Source organism: Leucopleurus acutus (genome assembly GCF_964270905.1).
Source record: "Leucopleurus acutus genome assembly, chromosome: 2".
Lineage (NCBI taxonomy): Eukaryota > Metazoa > Chordata > Mammalia > Artiodactyla > Delphinidae > Leucopleurus > Leucopleurus acutus.
In genome coordinates this window covers 27638477-27657874 of record NC_139143.1, presented here as the reverse complement: position 1 = coordinate 27657874, position 19398 = coordinate 27638477, and the positions used below count along the sequence as shown (strand labels likewise).

Here is a 19398-nt window from a genome sequence, read left to right as displayed (position 1 = left end):
CTTGAGGAATATGCAATTAAAACTATGTTTGCATAGACAGACAGACAGACAGACACACACACACACACACACACACACACACACACACACAAACTGCTTGAGCTTACTACCAAAGCAAGATGAAGTCTATCAATTATCTTATTATATAGAAAATGAATTATTTGCTTTTAGTAGTGGTTTAAAATAACTTTAAAAATTTGTCTTTCCCCTCCAGATTGGTGCATGTATGTATATGGTGACACCTCTTTTCTAAAAATTAATTAATTAAATTAATTAATTAATTTTGGCTGCTTTGGGTCTTCTTTGCTGCATGCGGGCTTTCCCTAGTTGCGGCGAGCGGGGGCTACTCTTCGTTGCAGTGCATGGGCTTCTTATTGCGGTGGCTTCTTTTGCTGCGGAGCACGGGCTCTAGGCGTGCGGGCTTCAGTAGTTGTGGCGTTTGGGCTCAATAGCTGAGCCTATGTGGTTTCTAGAGCATAGGCTCAGTAGTTGTGGTGCTCGGGCTTAGTTGCTCTGCTGCATGTGGGATCTTCCTGGACCAGGGCTCGAACCTGTGTCCCTTGCATTGGCAGGCGGATTCCTAACCGCTGCGTCACCAGGAAAGCCCTATAGTGACATCTTAAATGGCATAAAATTTTCAGATTGGGAAGTTAGAGCTAATCACTTTAATATCCATATCAATTTACTTAAAAATAATAAAGAATTTCTAAAATCAAGAGGAATAACCCAGTTTCAAAAATAGCTACTTGCTAATGGTGGGTAAAATTTAGGTCACGTTTTTATTTATTTTCATACTTTTTTAACTTACATGGAGAAGGTAAGCTAGTCATTTAAAAATGATTGAGTTAATTCTTTTATTTTCAAGACTACTTTAATCACAAATATTACAATAGTCCATTATTATAAAATATATGTTTATATATCAATATTTATATATTTTACCTCTTTGAGATCTGCAGAAAACAAAGCTATAATGTTATTTTACACAGCTGTTTTAAGTCATATAGCTCCATTTTCACTAAATTGGTGTACGTTTGATAATATGGTACAGACTTCTCTTTAACAAATTTTATTTTAGGTCCGATCCTTAAAAAATCAAAACAAAAATGGAAAACATCCCCCCAAACAGAAGCCTTGAGCAGTCACAATTGAGAGCCAAAGTTTTCACTCTTGCAACATAACAAGAATAAGTTATTAAAAATCCCAAATTTAAAAATATTCTTTTAGAATTATGATCTAATAGATACTTTTAATAATCTTAAACGACACATGCCTCAACTCTGCTTTTGTATTGTCCCCCTTTGCTGTATCCCATCCCCCCAAAGTATTATCTTGCACTAAACATCATCTGAAAGCTAAACATTATTTCTTAACCATGGCTTACAATTGCTCTGAGGCTTTCCTGAGTCTAACTAGGATTTCCGAGTCTTAATAAAGAACAGGGCCTCTCACTTCACTCACTCTCGTTCTGTGGGAGTTTTAGAGTTGTTTAGAGAAGTAGGATTGGAAACATGAGGTACTAATGTGCTTAGGTAATGTATGCTTATTCTTGGACATTTCTGTAGCTGTTTTTAAGTGTTGCAGGTTGATCATCTCAGAAGCTGTGTAAGAAGAAAGAATCTCAATCAAATTTCTGACTAGATCCCTTCTTATGGCCATGAGAGTTTGATTTTCATTTAAACAACAGTCAATATAGGCATAAGGGTTTGAGATGAATTATGTAAGCCCTTTAGCCATAACTATTACATTCTGCCACCAAATGAGCTGCTGTTCCCACTTTGTTTTACGGGCTCTGAGTAGCCTGTGTTATTGTATCTGCCAAATAAAACCCAACAAACCATGCAAATGAAAAATATAATCTTTTATCTTTCATAGTCACAGGATGCACCCATATATACAGTTTTATAGATAACTCTGCACCAGATTTACTGCGTTAGGACCCTACTGTCTTAATAGGGTGTCCAGAAAGGGAAAACATTTCTTGCTTGGAGGCATCTTCATTTATATTCACCAATGGCATATGTCTTTATTGGAGCTATACATGAAAAGTCAGGAATAATTTCTTTCATTACATTTTTAGCTTGTCTGTGTGGTTCAATTGAGATCATGGACTTTTTCCTTAAGGAGAAAGACCCGATAGGTTGTATTCTTTCAAAGCTAGTAGACTTAAATTAATTTAAAAACAATGGAGGTTTTTCTTTTAGTTTCAGAGTGGCCTAAATATCTGAAGAACAGTGACTTAAGGAATTGATGACTAGCCCTGCAATGCGTCTGTCTTAATCTGGGGCCTCGGATATGCCACTTAGCCATTCTGTATCAACATTCTCCTCCAAGTAACAAAAATCACAACACATCCCATGCCTATGACAGATCTGTTGAGGAGTAACTCACTTCTGAAATGCCTCACAGACGGAATACTCTTTACATATGCTAGAGAACTGCTATGATTCCACTAGGAGTAAAGTCTCTACCACATTCACCTGGGTTATTTCTATACTGGGTCAGAATACCTCTAAGAAAGTAAATGGACACTTTTTCTGGTAGTCTACAGAACAAATTGTACTTCTCACTTTTTCCTGAGTTTGAAGGGAACAGTTGAACAGGTAAAACACTGTTATTTCCTCTGGCCTCTGGAAAAATGAAAAGTTGTAAGTTATTTCTTTTCACCTCTCCCTTCTTTTTCCCCTCCCTCCCTCCCTCCTTTCCTGCCTATAAATCTTTCTTGAACTCTTACTAGGTGCTAAAGGTACAGTTGCTAATGCTGTAGAAAAAGTTCTCATCCTGAGGGAGCTATCAAGGAAGATAGTGAAAAAAATGGAGTCAGTATCTTAGATCATGGGAATTTTTTCTTTATTGAAGTTGTTCAACCCTCTTTCTTTCCGGTGCTAATTTAGGCATCTGGTTATGATCCAGGTCAGATGTTTTATATGGAGGTTGATATGCCTAGTACCAGGCCCCATGTATGTTATTTAGTGTCTGTTGAATGAATGAATTTCCGAAATGTGATTAGTTAGGTTAATGAATAGGTCATACTTCTCAATGAAATGTCAGTACATCCCCACAATTTCTCTATAAGATCAACCTAAATCTAAGTAATGAGAGTGCTTGCTGTGAAGAAGCTCTAACTCTATATTAAGAAAACCTAGTTTGTATTGAGCAGGTCTTATCAGAAAAACCAGCCAAACTAATGACCTAGATGCACATAAGGGCATGCGCGCGCACACACACAGACACACACACACACACACACACACGCACAGGCACACACAGTTGCCCTCATTGTGGCGACAATGTCTGGAAACGATTAAATACAAAGTATATTCTAATCCTCTTTACTTTGGGGCTAGCTATTTCATAAAGCATTATTTAAGGACAATGTGCAAGATACGATTTGACAAATAATAGTAGCATAGGATCAGCAGAGCCCAGGAAGAAATACTGACATCTCTGTTGTATTTACATTTCTTCTGCCCCACATCCACCAGCATCTCCACCACCCAGGCCTCTACCACAGACTTCCCGTGGCTACCGTTCCTTCTCTCCACCTCTCTTCAATCATGCTTCTCCACTGCCACCATCTTCTCACTTTCCTTTATCACCCTACCTCTCCTCTCTAAAGCTATTGTCTTTATATTGTTCGTCTCTGTCATTTGTCTCTGTCTAAAATGCTCTTCTGTGCGTGTGTCTTTGTTACAAAGATTTTTGTTGCTGTTCTGTCTTAGTAATCCTCTGCTCCTGCATCTGTCCCATGTTCCAAGTGCTAAGGCACGGCTTGGCAATGTAGAGCAGCTGTCAGTTTTTTGCCCTTTTTTTTTTTTCTTTTGCTATGATCTTGCTGGGCAGCCTTAGTTTTGTAAAACAATTTCAGAGCAATGGGTGCTCAGTTAAACATGTGCCAAAACATTATGGTACAGAGCCAGGGAACAAAGAAATCTTCAAGACACCTGGAAGGAATTTGAAATTTGTTTTCTTCTGCGTTCATATTCAAGAACCGCTTTTCCTATTGTCTCCCATAAAGTCATTACTGCAGCTTCAACTTAAAATGCTTATTTTTTTTACTGAGTTTAATTTAGATACACATTTGCATTGTAAAATGGGTACTTTAAAAATAATCATTTTAGTCTTAAGCATAAATGCTAGTTCTTTGTAAGGGAAGTAACTTCCTGAGTTTCATGTTATCGCTAAGGGTGAAATAAATTTCTGGAGTGAGATTTAACCTTCTGTCTGCTCTTATTACCAGGAATAGTCTGAATTCGGTATGTATCAAGACTTTTGTGTTAAGTTCATAAGGATTTCTTTATAAGAAAAGGTTTTCATTATGACAATTTTATATTATTATGATAGTTAGGGTTGGTATGCATTTATTAGCCATGAACGAAAAATGCAATGTTATCTTTGTCCAATGGGTTCACAATGACATTTATGCATAATGAAGTCCTAAATATAAGGGGGAATGGTATTCTTTCATGTATCTTTGGCACCTAGCACATGGAAATTTTACAAGAACCATGAGAATGCAATTCCATATTTCTCTTATGTATTTGTAAGTTCTCAGCAAATAATTTTTGGATGTATCATTTTCCTTTCTGCCGGTTTAAAGCCCCAAAAGATTCTGCTTTTGAGGGTGGAGCAGGCCTAAAATGAAGGAAAAATTTATCCTTGTATTGGAATGCAGACAGATGAAGTTTCTGTCTTTTGGTCAGAAGCACAATACTTGTCATGTAGTAGGTATGCGGTGTCAATTCCGGTAATCTCTCTTACTTCACTTTTTCTAAATTCATTTGCACCCAAATTTAAGCAACTGAATATAATTAAGAACATTTAAATATTTAGAAGTTTTATTCTTTCATTTTGAACAAAAACAAACTACCTCTCTCTATATATACTTTACAGAATTTTAAAACAATCAATACTCAAAGATTTATGTTATTTTAAAAATGGGGCATGAATATCCTAGGTTCATATTAAATCTTTCTTTAACAGAATCTATTCATCTGGAAAAGTCATGTTTCTTTGGATTATTTTTTAAAATTTAATCTAAAAAACCCACAGATAAAATGAAGGCATCTTTTAATTAATATAACTTCCAAAACAATAGAACAGTTCCAACATTCGGATTTTGGAGGAATTGTGTGATTTTTAAGGGTGGTAGACTTGTCTCTACAAATTTATTTTGTTTAGGATAGTATTTAAATACTTTTTAACTGATTGAACTGACATCAGTGGATGGCAGGAAGGCATTCTGTGTAGCAAGGAAGAGAACCAACCTGGGGTTCAAAAGTTACCTGGGATCATACGCCAATAGAATAATGAATCTATTATAGTACAAAGTTAACTGTAAAGAGCGTCATTGTATGCATTGTTTTGCCTTCCATATGCCATGAGGCATAATGAATTTAATGGAGGGATGGAGAGAGAGAGAGAGAGAGAGAGAGAGAGAGGAAAGGGGTGTGGGTTGGGTGGCTGTTTGCTTTCTTCCTAAGTTCTCCGAAGGGGCCAGTCTTGGTGTCAGCCAAGCCTGAGCTATCAGCCTCCTTCAGCCATTATGCTGTCTCTGGATTTATGGTGGTCACATAAAAGCACTGATTTACAGTAAGCAACTGAAAACTGGCTATACAGGAAAAGCAGTTTTGGGAGGACTGTATCTTTTGCTCCTCTCTGCCCTTTAACAGACCTCAGACAGGTTTGAATTACTGGTGTAGAGGCTCGTTTTGCTTTCAGTATAGGGGGTCTGTCCCCAATGCTCTGTGTAAATCTGTTAAGGACCTTTCCTCAAGTGTTTATAACATTTCTGTCTTCAGGGCTGAGAATCAGGATGAATTATCTCCTATTTATGGCTTATCATAGTTCAGGAATTTAATAGATTCAAGTATTACAGAATTTATAACCTAAGAAATGATTTGGTATATAATGTGCTTGTGGAATTATTTTATATGTGTGTGTGTACACACACACACACACACAGACACACTATGCTTTAGGAAATATGCTCCTTCATTTCATTATAGTGGTGTGTGTTGCAGTTTGCTCAACTCCTTTTTTTACTATTGTGTCAGCTGTGTTTCTGTGTCTCCTTCTCGCTTTAGGCCATTTCAACCTGGTCATTTCTAAAAGCCAGAAGAGAGAGAGAGGGAGACAGAGTATCTAAATAAGTTAATAGAATTTCATGTGTGCTATGACATTGAAAGTGGGCTTAATAGAATCGTCAACAAATTTTTCATTTTAGTGTATTTTTTCTCTAGATTCAAAACCGGTTAACTTCTACTCACATTTTGTCACATTTTATAGTTCTTATATTTAAAACATTACACTTTGGAATATCTGGCCTTTTATTATTAATGCTTGCCTCCCTATTTTTTTTAAGAAAAAAATCCAATTATACTTGAAGTTTATAAAAAGTCAATATTCAAAAATTAATTTCACAGATAACTTTTTCAACATGACCTATTGCACAAAGTGTAATAAAAACACTGATTTTTTTTCAGAGATTTGACCTGTGGTTCACATTTAAAAGTCAGACATTCATTTTATGGAGTTGCTCATCAAATTAAATTTTATTTGGTATGTCAATGTTTTATAGTGTTATATTGTTATTGGTCAGAATACATGTGTTAGTAAAACATAAATCTTGTTCTCTGGCAAGAAATCTAACCATGAATGGTTAACTTGACTGGTATCATTCTAAATTTCAGGACTCCCAGAAAAGTATGGACTAATTGGAATTGTATTGGGACTAGGATTCCTCCAGAGGGAAGCAATGATATATTTTTCTAATAGTTTAGAGACTATACTTTTTGCATTTTTTTCCATTGTGGGAGAGAAAAAAAAGAAAGATTATTGGCTCTCAAACGCTGGCAAGTAGCTCTGTATCTTACTAATTTGCTAAGCCAAACAGTCCCTACTTTGAGGAGCTTACTTGAAGAGGTGCTTTAGAGTCTGACTTACCTTCCATGGTTCCAGTGGGTGCCCAGTAAAAATAGTCATCATTCTGTATTATGATACCTCAGAAATCAGTCTTATTTTATTTACAATTTGTAGGCTGATGACTTTCCAAAGATGATTACAAGTATCATTTTTTACAGTAAGTTTATAACACTTAAAAAAAAAAGTCAGAGTAAAAAAAATTGTCTTTAATGTAAAAAAAAGGGCAGAGAAAATGTAACGGCAACCAGAGACCAGGGACAAGATGTTTATAAAAATTTAATATTAAATTTAGCTCTGACATTCATATCCTATTATATTGTTATTTAGTTTTTCCATTGGTTCAGATTTTTATATATTTATGCCATTTCTTTCCCAACTAAATTTAAACTCCAAGAAGGAGAGATGTCTCATACTTTTTTGTTGTCTTCTGTATCCATCACAGTACCTTTCTTGAACACAGTAAATACTCCAGAAACATTTTTATTGGTTCTGACAATGTATGAATATTCCATGCATTTTCATGAATTTAGAAAATATTTTAAATAATTGAGGGACTACAAACTTGCATCCTTAAGTATATATTTAATCTACATTTTCTGGCTACACTACTCAGCTCTCAAAATGGATCCTAGTGATGACAATTATATCTAAAAAACAATGCTCATAACTTTTGATGCATCAATGTCTCCCCCAGCACATCTCTGGGGATTTAACCTATCTGTAGGTGCTTTTTGTAAAAATTTTTGTTAGAGCTGTGGCTTTACATGCAACAGAGCTGAGTTTCTAAACTTTTTATGGATAATCTTAATGTTCTAATTTTCTTATGAACTTCTTACTTCATATGCTGACACTATTAATTACTTTGTCTTTTTGTTCAGAGATGTTACTTTTCTTATTTTAAACTCTTAGTAGGTGAGAAACAACTTTGAGAATGCAAATATTTCTTTTTCCAATTCTTTCCTGAACTTGTTGGCAAAGCATGTACTTCTTTTCACCTGTTTTTAAAAGAGTGTATTTCCTTCATCAAGAATATTTATAAACTTCCCTAACTTTAAACAGGTCAGACTGAAATTGGGCCCTCTACCAACCGACTAAAAGATCTAGAATTCACCAAAAGCACAAATGGAATATAGTCCATGGAATAAAAAGCTCTAGTTGTCATAGAATGGCCTTGACCTCAGTTATCAATCATGAGGGTGCATGAAAACATTGAGGAAAGAGTAGAGAACATCACTACTATTTCTAACAGGATATTCCAATATCAGCTGCAGGAATTTTGTGTGCTCCTGTTTTTACTTCATTAGTAATTCAATATGTCTGATTTGCCTACACAATACTTTCAACTTAGTTTACCCATCTGACCTGGAACAAAGTGAAAGCACATTCTGCCCAGTTGAAAGGTCTCCTGGCAAGTTGGTTAGCAACAGGCTTGCCAGTCTCAGTTCAGTTAGCAAAGAATAAACACATTTCACTTGACAATTACTAGTGTACTAACTTCCTCACTCTGCAGTTTTCTATTTTATATTCTTAGAACAGTTTTCCCCCTTGTTATTCAACTTTTTACTTGTAATTCTTGCCTCTTCAACAATATTTCCAATTTCTTGAGGTAGAGGTTTCTACTTTTCTTGGTGGCCGTGATGAACACAGTTTAATTGCAAAAAACAGGAATCGAATAAAAGTTTATTTGAAGGGAGAAACGATACAACAGTCTTACATCTTCCCTCCATAGTTTAACTTTGTGGCTTGAGACGTACCAATTAAGAAATCAGGCTATGGCTTCTGCAAGTATCACTTTTACTGTAGTTCTCTAGAATTTGGTCAGTCGGGAATGGCTACTTGTAACACTGCAAATACACGTGACATGAGGGTTCTGCGAGAAATACAGGTGCTCCGCCGTGTCTGACAAGACGCCCTGAGAATGACGCCCAGAAACTGCCCGTCTAAGCCGGTGGCGTCCGCTGAGCCCGACGCGCACCTGCACCTGCTGACGGGGCAGCGCGGGACGGAGCGAGGACGTCCCTTAGTCCTACCCTCTGCGCTCTAGGAGACGAGGGCCTGGGCGTCGTCACCCACAGCAGCCGGAGCAGAGGGAGCCACCTAATGCCGGACTCAGGTCATGTGTGTCCCGGGTGCTCTGCCTCCGCGGATACCTCCGCAACTTCGAGCAGCCCAGCCCCACTACGTTCAAAACTGTATTTATGGTTGTCAAGGCGCACACCGAAAAGCTCGCTCCGCACCCCCCGAGCGCGCGAGGCCTCCTAGCCTGGAAACAAGCCCCTCCCAGTGCAGCTGTCGCCGCCGCCCGCGGGCTCCTTTCACTTTCTCACGGCCAAGTCCCCCAGAGGGGCGCCGCTGCCGCTGCCGCCACCGCCGCTGCGCCCTCCCGCCGACTCCGCCCGCACCGCCTGGCTACCAGCCCCGCCCGCTCGGGCCCGCCCTCCCCAACAGTTTCTGCCTGCGATTGGCACTCGCGAGAGGCAGCTCCGGTTCGCCCATCCCATTGGCTGGACCCTCTTGTCAGTCCTACGATTGCCCGCCACTGCCTCCGCCTCCCTGAAAAGCCGCCCTCCTATTGGAGGAGACTGCTTGCAGGGGGCGGGCGGGGAACTCGGTCCGGCCGCTTTCGGTCAATCGCAGCAGCCCAGCGCCGGGAGGGAGGGCGGCGGGGGGGGAACATCTGGCCGGCGCCGCCGCGTGCGTGCGTGGTGCGTCCCCCCGCCCCTCCCCCCGCCCCCCCCCCCCGCCCCCCGGCCCGGGCTCCTCGCTCGCTCTTCGCTCGCTCGCTCCCTCGCTGTGTCTGGCAGGCTGCGGCCGCCGCTGGGCTGCTGCCATGGGGAGCCGTTGAGAGTGGGGCCTCTTCGCTCCGCCGCGCTCCTCCGGCTGCCAGCGGGGGTGGGTGGGCGGGAGGGAGGGGGCAGGGGGAGCGGGCGACGGAGCCGGGATTGGGGGGCGGGGGGGCCGGGAGGGAGGGAGGGGGACCCGCGGAGGAGGAAGCCCACCAAGTCCGGCGGCGGCGGCGGCCGGGAGGCGGAGGACGCGGCGGCGGTGGGGACGCGGTGACTTAGGGCCGCTCCGTGTGAGTCCCGGCGCCGGACCCGGCCCCGACCCGGCGCCCCCTCCGGGCCCTGGAGGGCGGGGCGCCGGCTGTGCGGCCCCGGCCGGCGGGGCAATGCGGGCGGGCGGGCGGGCGACCGGGCCCCGCGAGTGGAGTTAGTTTGTGCGGGTGGAGCTAGGGGTGACGAGGGGCGCCGCAGCGGCGGGGGCCGGGTGCGGGGCCGGGCCGCCGCAGCTGCGGGTCGGGCGGGGTGCGGCCGGTGCAGCTGCGGCTCGGGGCGCGCTCCGGCCGGTGCAGCTGCGGCGGCGCCTCTCGGGGGCGGGGGACGCGGGGCGGGGGCTTGGGAGCGGTGCAGCTGCACGGCGCCGGGACGGCCGTGGCTCCGGGGACCCTTGCAGCTGCGGCGGCGCCCGCGGGGAGGCCCCTCCCGGGCCGGGGCAGTTGCCGGGGGCTCGCGCCGCGGCGGCAGGGAAGCAGTAGCAGCCACCCTCCCCCGGCTTCTTACGACTTTTCTTTTGTTGTTGCCGTGACCCGGGTCTGTTTTCTTGTCTGTTGTTTAAGGTGTTTTCCTGCTGCACCGGCTCTACGCCCTCCACCTCCTTCCCTGTGGTTTAACCTTCCTCTTTCCCCTAGTGTTTTATGCACAGCCAACTACGTAAAGATTTGCATTTCTTCCCCCCTCCCTGCTCCGCACCCCCCCCCCACCTCCTTGAAAAACAAAACCCAACCTCGCAAAACCTCTCCGGACCTGAGGCTGCGAGGCGCAGAGGGGCTGATTTGTGGAGTGGGAGTCGCTGGCCCATTGCGGTGCTCGGGGCTCATTAAACTGTCACTCGCCCCCCACCCCACTGGGTAAATGGGGTGATTAATGTCTGATATATTGGAATGAGGCGAGGACATTTGTGCAGAATAGGTGGTGTGGCTGAGAAGGAATTTATCCCCAAAGAGTGCCTCCTGAAATAGGCATTCGTAATTATGTCATTCATCGCGAAGTTAGAGAAAGTTGGGTTTGCGACTTTGGGAAAGCAAGAAGCACAGGATAGAGACCTTGGTCTTTGTTACTCTTTATTTAACTCTTGGTCATGGTTTTCTAATGAGAACGGAGCGGTTATCACCAGGACTGTGACACTTGCGCCTCAGGCCCCAGCGCCTTTTCTGCTGCACTCTCCCACAAGAGTCTGTGGAGACTTCGACATTCACAGATGTCGCAGCCCCTTGCAGGGCACTGGTCAGGCCAGCCCGGGTTACGTACGTTACAATTTCATCAGCCATTCGAAAAGACCCGCAAATCTAGCTGAAAAGTTCCCCAACTTGCTAGACCTGGCTTCCCCCACCCCTTCCCCCTTTCTCCCTGAAAGGTTTTCTTGTGATCATGAACATTACAGAGTGACCCAAAAAAAGATTGTTATGGGACACAGATCAAGGGGAAGACCAAGTTCTCTTTCTGAGCAGAAAGTCGGATCAGATACGCAGATGCAGCATTCATTTTAAGTGACTGTAGCAGGTTGTATCTGTTTATTAATTTGTCTCATTGAACTGAAGTACTTTCCAGGATTTCAGAAAGTGCAGTTTCAGCTTGTTGATATTGAGAGTTGAAATTTGCATTAACTGGCAGGGTGAGAAATTTTACTGAGAAGGTAGTTTTAGATAAGTAGTTATATAAGAGTGAAATAATAAGGTGAACCAGGTTGAAGTAGTAGTTCTGAATAGTCTTCCAGCATTCTGAGACATGTATACCATTATCTCAGCAGAAAAAAAAAAAAATTGAAGTGCCGTAATAATGTTGAAATGGGACTGGAGATGTCAAATGGGTTGGTTTAAAAATATCCCTAAACTGCCTTTGAAACTAAACGTTGGAGTTGAATAAAAGTGAATCTGGATTTCCTGAATAGCACCGTGGCTTGAGTGTGCTGTCAGTATGTAAGCCAGTCCACCAACTTAAGACAGAAGTGTTGCTATTCCATAAATACAGTAGAACTCCATATGCTGAGTTTTTCAATTTCTTCTGTTAGAAAGTTTGGAAAAAAAGGGAGACTTTGAAGTATTTTGTTTATACTAACAGAAGAGAAAAGTTCTCCTAAGAAAAAGCTGGTGGCAGGAGTGTAGAGGAGTAGCATATGGCATTAAAAGGAGCACAGCTGGAGGTAGCATTTCCATCTGAACATGATGTCAGAGCAGCTGACAGCCTGCCATCCCTCAGCCTTTTATTCTAACACACAGACAGGGAGTTAGTGTGTGCGGATCTGTGGTGGAGAAGGTATCTCATTCCTCTCTAACATCATCTCCACTTTGCATCTGTCTCTTAGTCTGCTTTTTTTCCACCGATGTAACAGACCTGGAGCCAGCAAGACTCAGAGGAAAGGACTTAATCAGGTTTATGTGTCCTAAAGGTAGGAGTAGCAAGAGATTAGATGGAGTATATTTCTGTTTTGGTGTTTATTTAATTTTAAAAAATCACATTACTTTTCTAATCCAGTTTAAGAATAAAATACAAACTTGAGTATTAAATGAACATCTTATTGGAGTTGAGAGTCTTGGGCTTGTTTAGTTTTAATTTCTATCCCTCTTGCTCGATCGGGTAAATAACTTTAATATGCAGAAATATTTCAAGTTTTGAAATGTTAAGAAAGGCTTTGAAATATTGCTTTTTGAGATCAATTTGGATTAAAATCCATTTTTTGTTGTTGTTCACTGCTATTTAGATTTCTTTTGCTTTTGGAGTCGGGGGGGGGGGAGAAATAGTAAACTGTATGGAATCCAGCATTCAAACTTATATGAGAAGATTTTTCTAGTTAAGAAGCTAGATTGTTGTGTAATTAATTCTACTGTGAAACTTTATTCTTCAAAACATTCAGCAGCACTACTGAAACATACAGCTGTAGTGCTTTTATAACCGAAGGGTTTTTTTAAAAGAAAAAAAAAAAAACTTTTGTCCCCAGGAGAATAGTTTGACTGGTTTCCTCATTTCTCTTTCAAATATATATTTAAGAGATCTTTTATTTCAGCATAACGATAATTATTTGCAGGAGTTTTTGTGTTAGCGACTAATTTAGAACTTGTAGATTTGAGCTGCCTGAATTGGCCAGACAGCTGTAATCGCACTCCTCTATTCTTAATCTCTTTATCTGGGCAGCAGCTGCCATATGGCCACAGTCAGCTGGATCAGATGTTTATAAGCTTCCTTCTTCGTCCCTCTCTGTCCTCTCAGCCTCCTAATTTGATCACGGCTACCTTGTGAGCTGCCCTCCAATCTTTATTTTTAGCCCTCTCAAGGATTAGGATTGATGTTAGCTGTGGGGCACTTGAAGTGATTGTATTGTAAATCTTGGTTTATTCTAGCAGTGGCGTCTTGCAGAATGTATTGGGTTAGGATGAAAGTTTTAGCCCATTTTGGGCAAAGTGTAGAAGAAGCAGGGAAGTAATTTTTAAATATTAAATTAATATGTATCCATTCCCCAAATGCACTTTTTGAGATGGATGGTGTGGAACTTTGCTTCTGGTCATAGGAAAGGGGAAGTCAGGTTTAAGGAGTTGAATTTTGTGGTTCAATTTTGACCCTTTGTACATCTGCGTCTCTCCTGCCTCCATTTTACCCTCTTTCACCAGAAAATAAGGGCAACAGTGCATATTTGAAAGAATAAAAGCTAGTGGGAAAACAAAATATATCAAATTATGTTGAAACAAAGTATTTTCTGTTGACTGAGGTATCGGGGAGTCAAAAGAATAGTTTCTCTTTTACTAGCAAGACTTTTTTTTTCTTTTTTTGTATGGTGAACCTGTAAAGCTTTTGAGTTTCATTTGAATGTAATATGCCTTTATTTAAAAGTTTGCATTAATTTTAATATGGAACTCATTTTGCTTTGCAACAGATCAAAGTTTAGATGAGAATTTTCAGAGTTAAATAAAGCCCTTCTGGTTCTTAATATTCTAGATATACAGATTTTACAAAGAAATATAACCATTTCTTTTTCTCAATTCATTAAAAAAAATTTGGATTTGTTCATAGTAGAGATGATCTTTTCCATCTGTTGGTGTAGTTCCTTCTGATCTCATACATGTGTGCTATACCTGCAAATCTTAAGGCATTAACATCTGTTTTTATACACAGGGCTTTTGTTGTTTTAACACTCTGACTTTAAAAGTAAGTTGTTTGCTAATTTCTGGACTAATTATGCGGTTTCATTTTTTTTTTTCTTGATTCAGCCAAATGTGTGTTTAAATTGTGCTTGCTAAGTGCAGTCAAGTATCAAAAGTAATAAAATAAAAAAGGATGGTTGAACAAGTTTTCTGAATCTTCCAGAATGTGTTTGGGACTTTTCTTTGTTCATTATTTGAGTTGTTCCCTTTGAAATTAAAGCTATTTTGTAGGTTTTGTAGGACATAATTTGATGATTAGAGTTAATTAAATTTCTTCTGAAAGAGACCTAAATTCTTATTCTCAGTAAGAGACTGTACTGAAATTAACGCTTTTACAACTTGACTAAAAGTTCAAGGAAGGTGGAGATGCATCAGAGACTGTTTGGCTGGGGTAAGAAGTTTCAAAAGTGTACATTTTTCTTCTTGCATTTGGTTCTGTGTGTGTGATTTGGTAGTGCTTGGGTCATTAGCCTGATTAAAATTCAGGGACATGTACCTCCGTGGCCCAAGCTGATTTTTTTTTTTTAATGGGGACTAGAGCCTTGAAAAGTTGTTCCTAAGCAGGCTCTCATGAGAAATTTCTCTCTTCCCAGGTTATGAAGACAGTATGGAGTTTCCAGACCATAGTAGACATTTGCTGCAGTGTCTGAGCGAGCAGAGACATCAGGGTTTTCTTTGTGACTGCACTGTTCTGGTGGGAGATGCCCAGTTCCGAGCGCACCGAGCTGTACTGGCTTCATGCAGCATGTATTTCCACCTCTTTTACAAGGACCAGCTGGACAAAAGAGACATTGTTCATCTGAACAGCGACATTGTTACAGCCCCAGCCTTCGCTCTCCTGCTTGAATTCATGTATGAAGGGAAACTCCAGTTCAAAGACTTGCCCATTGAAGACGTGCTAGCAGCTGCCAGTTATCTCCACATGTATGACATTGTCAAAGTCTGCAAAAAGAAGCTGAAAGAGAAAGCCACCACAGAGGCAGACAGCACCAAAAAGGAAGAAGATGCTTCAAGTTGTTCGGACAAAGTCGAGAGTCTCTCTGATGGCAGCAGCCACATGGCAGGCGATTTGCCCAGTGATGAAGATGAAGGGGAAGATGAAAAATTGAACATCTTGCCTAGCAAAAGGGACTTGGCGGCCGAGCCTGGGAACATGTGGATGCGATTGCCCTCGGACTCAGCAGGCATCCCCCAGGCTGGCGGAGAGGCAGAGCCACACGCCACAGCAGCTGGAAAAACAGTAGCCAGCCCCTGCAGCTCAACAGAGTCTTTGTCCCAGAGGTCTGTCACCTCCGTGAGGGATTCGGCAGATGTTGACTGTGTGCTGGACCTGTCTGTCAAGTCCAGCCTTTCAGGAGTTGAAAATCTGAACAGCTCTTATTTCTCTTCACAGGACGTGCTGAGAAGCAACCTGGTGCAGGTGAAGGTGGAGAAAGAGGCTTCCTGTGATGAGAGTGATGTTGGCACTAATGACTATGACATGGAACATAGCACTGTGAAAGAGAGTGTGAGCACTAATAACAGGGTACAGTATGAGCCTGCCCATCTGGCTCCGCTGAGGGAGGACTCGGTCCTGAGGGAGCTGGAGCGGGAGGACAAAGGCAGCGACGACGAGATGATGACCCCCGAGAGCGAGCGGGTCCAGGTGGAGGGCGGCATGGAGAGCGGTCTGCTGCCCTACGTCTCCAACATCCTGAGCCCGGCGGGCCAGATCTTCATGTGTCCCCTGTGCAACAAGGTCTTCCCCAGCCCGCATATCCTGCAGATCCACCTGAGCACGCACTTCCGTGAGCAGGACGGCCTGCGCAGCAAACCGGCCGCCGACGTCAACGTGCCCACCTGCTCTCTGTGCGGGAAGACGTTCTCCTGCATGTACACCCTGAAGCGCCACGAGAGGACTCACTCGGGCGAGAAGCCCTACACGTGCACCCAGTGCGGCAAGAGCTTCCAGTACTCGCACAACCTGAGCCGCCACGCCGTGGTGCACACGCGCGAAAAGCCGCACGCCTGCAAGTGGTGCGAGCGCAGGTTCACGCAGTCCGGGGACCTGTACCGGCACATCCGCAAGTTCCACTGTGAGTTGGTGAACTCCTTGTCCGTCAAAAGCGAGGCGCTGAGCCTGCCCGCTGTCAGAGACTGGACCTTAGAAGATAGCTCTCAAGAACTCTGGAAATAATTTTATATATATATATAAATAATATATATATACCTATATATAAATAGATCTCTATATAGTTGTGGTACGGTCTAAAAGCAGTCTTGTTTCCTGGAACTGAAAGGTTGGGGTATTAACTTGTTTTTGCACTTTAGAATAGCATGAGAATCTCACTAATTTAGCATTCTGGTAAAAGAAACTTTAGAGCAAGTCGGAGAATAGAGAGGTGTTTTTCTTTCTTTCAAGGGGGGTAGGGGAAGTAAGCCAATAAGAACCTTTGAAACAAATCGTCCTATCACAAAATGCTTTCCTAGGGCCTATTTTGTCAGCACTGCGGTGTCTTTTGAGCTCTCTCTTTTTTTCCCACCTTTTCTTTTTTTTTAAGTAGAAATTCCCTCCGGTTTTATTAGCCTCTTTATATGTCTCAAATTGCATGAATCTTTTCTGGCTGTTGGAAACCTGAATGCTTTTAGACCCAAATGGAAAATTTCTGAAATGCTGGATTATCTATTTTTAAACAAGCAGTTGACTTAAAACTTTCTGTGGCAACTTCTGGTTTTCTGACGGTTCCCAATGAGAGAAATTCTGAAAGTACACTGGGATCACTGGGACGCTGTCTTTGTGAAGGTTTGCTTGGGATGAAAAAGGATATTGCAGCTTCAGCAGTGTTGAACTGTGTGTTGAAAAATGTGAATTACTGTTATTGTATACTGTAATTGATTACATGGGCTGGGGGGGTGTCAAAGGACTTGACAGGTTGTGTTGATGCTCTTAGTTGAGTCTTGAAAAGTAAATATTAACGCTACAGAAATGCATGAGTTTCAATATATTTTTTGTCTTTGTTTGCATTGTATAACTTTAACGAGTGAGTTTAAAATTATTTAATTTCCTTAGAAAAATAGCACCATTTGGAAAAAAAAAAAAACCTGGTGTTATGAAGAACGTTAATGCACTGTTTTTATTTTATATAATTTAAATTGACTTTCCCACTGTCTTTAAGTTGAAACTGTTAAGCTGAATAAAAACTTAAGCTGCAAATTGATAACTTCGCTACATAACAAGGAAAATATAAATGTTTACAAAAGGCTTAAAGATTTGCATGTGCAGTGTGCATTTTATAACAAAACTTCTAATTGCACAAAACCCAGGCCAGCTCAAAGTTTAGATGTACACATTTACCCAGTTGAGCGTTTTTAGAGTAACTACTGCACAAATTGACAATAGGTCATTCTCTTCTTTTGCTCCCCTTTTCTTTTTCTCCCCTTCTTCCTTTCCCTCCCTTCCTCCTTCCCTCCCACCCCTCCCCCATCCCCCCCCCAAACTCATGAAAAGATTCTATGGACTAAAAAAGCCCCAGGCTGAAAGGACTGGACTGCCTTGATTGACATGGGGAAGGGGGTTAGTAGACTATGTGTATCGCGGCAGCAGAGGCTGCAGCCCAACGTGTGGTTTTAATGACCAGCACGCAGGGCAAAGCATTTTGCACAGTGTTTGTTTTCCTGTCTTGCACTTACAAATAAGGTCTATGGGAGTAGCATGGAAAACGTTTGCTGTTTTTCCCTTTTTTTTTTTAATTGCTTTTGTTTAAAATTTGATCGCCTTAACTACTGTAAACATAGCCTATTTTTGTGCTTAAGATACTGAATGGAAAACTCCATTGTGTGTTGCTGGACTGTTTTGGAAATATTTGGTCAAATGTGTGTTAATTTGGCTGTAATGGCATTTAAAGCAAACAAACAAACAAAAAAAGCTGTGAAAATGGCCTTGGAGCATTATCTTTAGTTACTTGAAGAGTTTCTAGTTTTTTTTAAATACAGTTTATGTTAAAATAATTTTTATTAATTTAGAGAAGACAATCAATGTCTGTGAGAAAACGGACTTTCTTTTGGATTTTCTTTTTGTGGTCATTGTGAGTGATTGCTTTTTCCTTTTATTAGTTTCACATTCTTCCTTTGTTCTAAAACTTAGACTGACATCTAGCTTTGACAATCATAGTATGTTTTATTTTCCTGAGGGGGGAATAACTTATAATGCTGTTTAGTTTTGTACTATTGGTGTGTTGGTGAATTTTTAAACTGTGTGCTAACTGCAATAAATTATATGAACTGAGAATTTTTGTGCGTTTTTTAAATTGTGATTGTGTACTACATAGATCCTAAATATGTATCATACATGGCATCTCTCTTTTTAATACCAATTCTGTTCAGAGCTTATGAATTATTAGAATGCCTTAAATCACTCAAATGGAAGTGTGCAAACATTTTGCTTCTAGTCATTTAAGAAGATACTAAATGCACATTTAAAAAATGTGACCCAGTTTCTATAGCCTAGATCAGGAATGTTAAGGTAACTCTCTAGAAATTTGTGAATCTGTGAAACCTCAAGTGGCAGCATAGATTTTTTGTAGTGTGCTGTACAACTACTAATCCATACACCATAAGTCATATTTTCATGGGTAATTTTATCCTAAGTTGATTGGTCAAATCTATTCTTCTGTGTTCTGGTTTAAGTGGAAAATTGAAGGAGACCGGATGTCTTAATTTGGAAAAATGCTTGGCTAACGACTGGAATTCTAGGCAATCGAATTAGCAGGCATTCGACTGTTCAAGAATAGCTGTATACGTCCTCTTTGTTCCTGGGAGAACTCAAAACTTCCCAGGTTTTAATTCCTAAGTTTTAACTAAAATGTAATTAAGTTCATGCAACCATTTAAAAAAACTGTTCCGTAATTTTTGTGATCGTCCCAACTTCATGCTTGCCTCATTGGGCTTGTCAAGGTGAGAAACATTTGCTGGTTGACCTAAAGAATTGACAGAGCACTCACACGTGCCAGACAGTTCTACAGAGGAATTGTTACACGCCGTCGTCCTAAGTGTGAGCACGGCTGGCACCGACCTGAGAGTTTTTGTAAATCCTGGAATCTATAATTGTCCATAACTTCCAGCCTTAAAGATACCTATGAAAATACAGTTTTACATGATTATTGTCAAAATTAAATACATTTATATTAGTGACCTATAGTAAGGTTAATATTCTTAACTTTGTTGGAAGTGGGATATAAGGTCTGGAGCTTGAAAATGTACCAGTTGTAAGTTCCCTGATGGCTTTGGATGGGAATCCCGAAAGA

The 19398-nt window shown here is 41.4% G+C and overlaps 1 protein-coding gene across 1 annotated transcript; it reads left to right on the top strand.

Annotated features, from left to right (window-relative positions):
- Positions 1 to 9917: 9917 nt before the first annotated feature.
- Positions 9918 to 18375, top strand: ZBTB18 (zinc finger and BTB domain containing 18). Its single transcript, XM_082833842.1, has 2 exons — positions 9918 to 10000; positions 14710 to 18375. Exon 2 carries the CDS (start codon positions 14724 to 14726, stop codon positions 16290 to 16292), a length of 1569 nt encoding a protein of 522 aa, XP_082689968.1. The 5' UTR covers positions 9918 to 10000; positions 14710 to 14723; the 3' UTR covers positions 16293 to 18375.
- The last annotated feature ends 1023 nt before the right edge of the window (positions 18376 to 19398 follow it).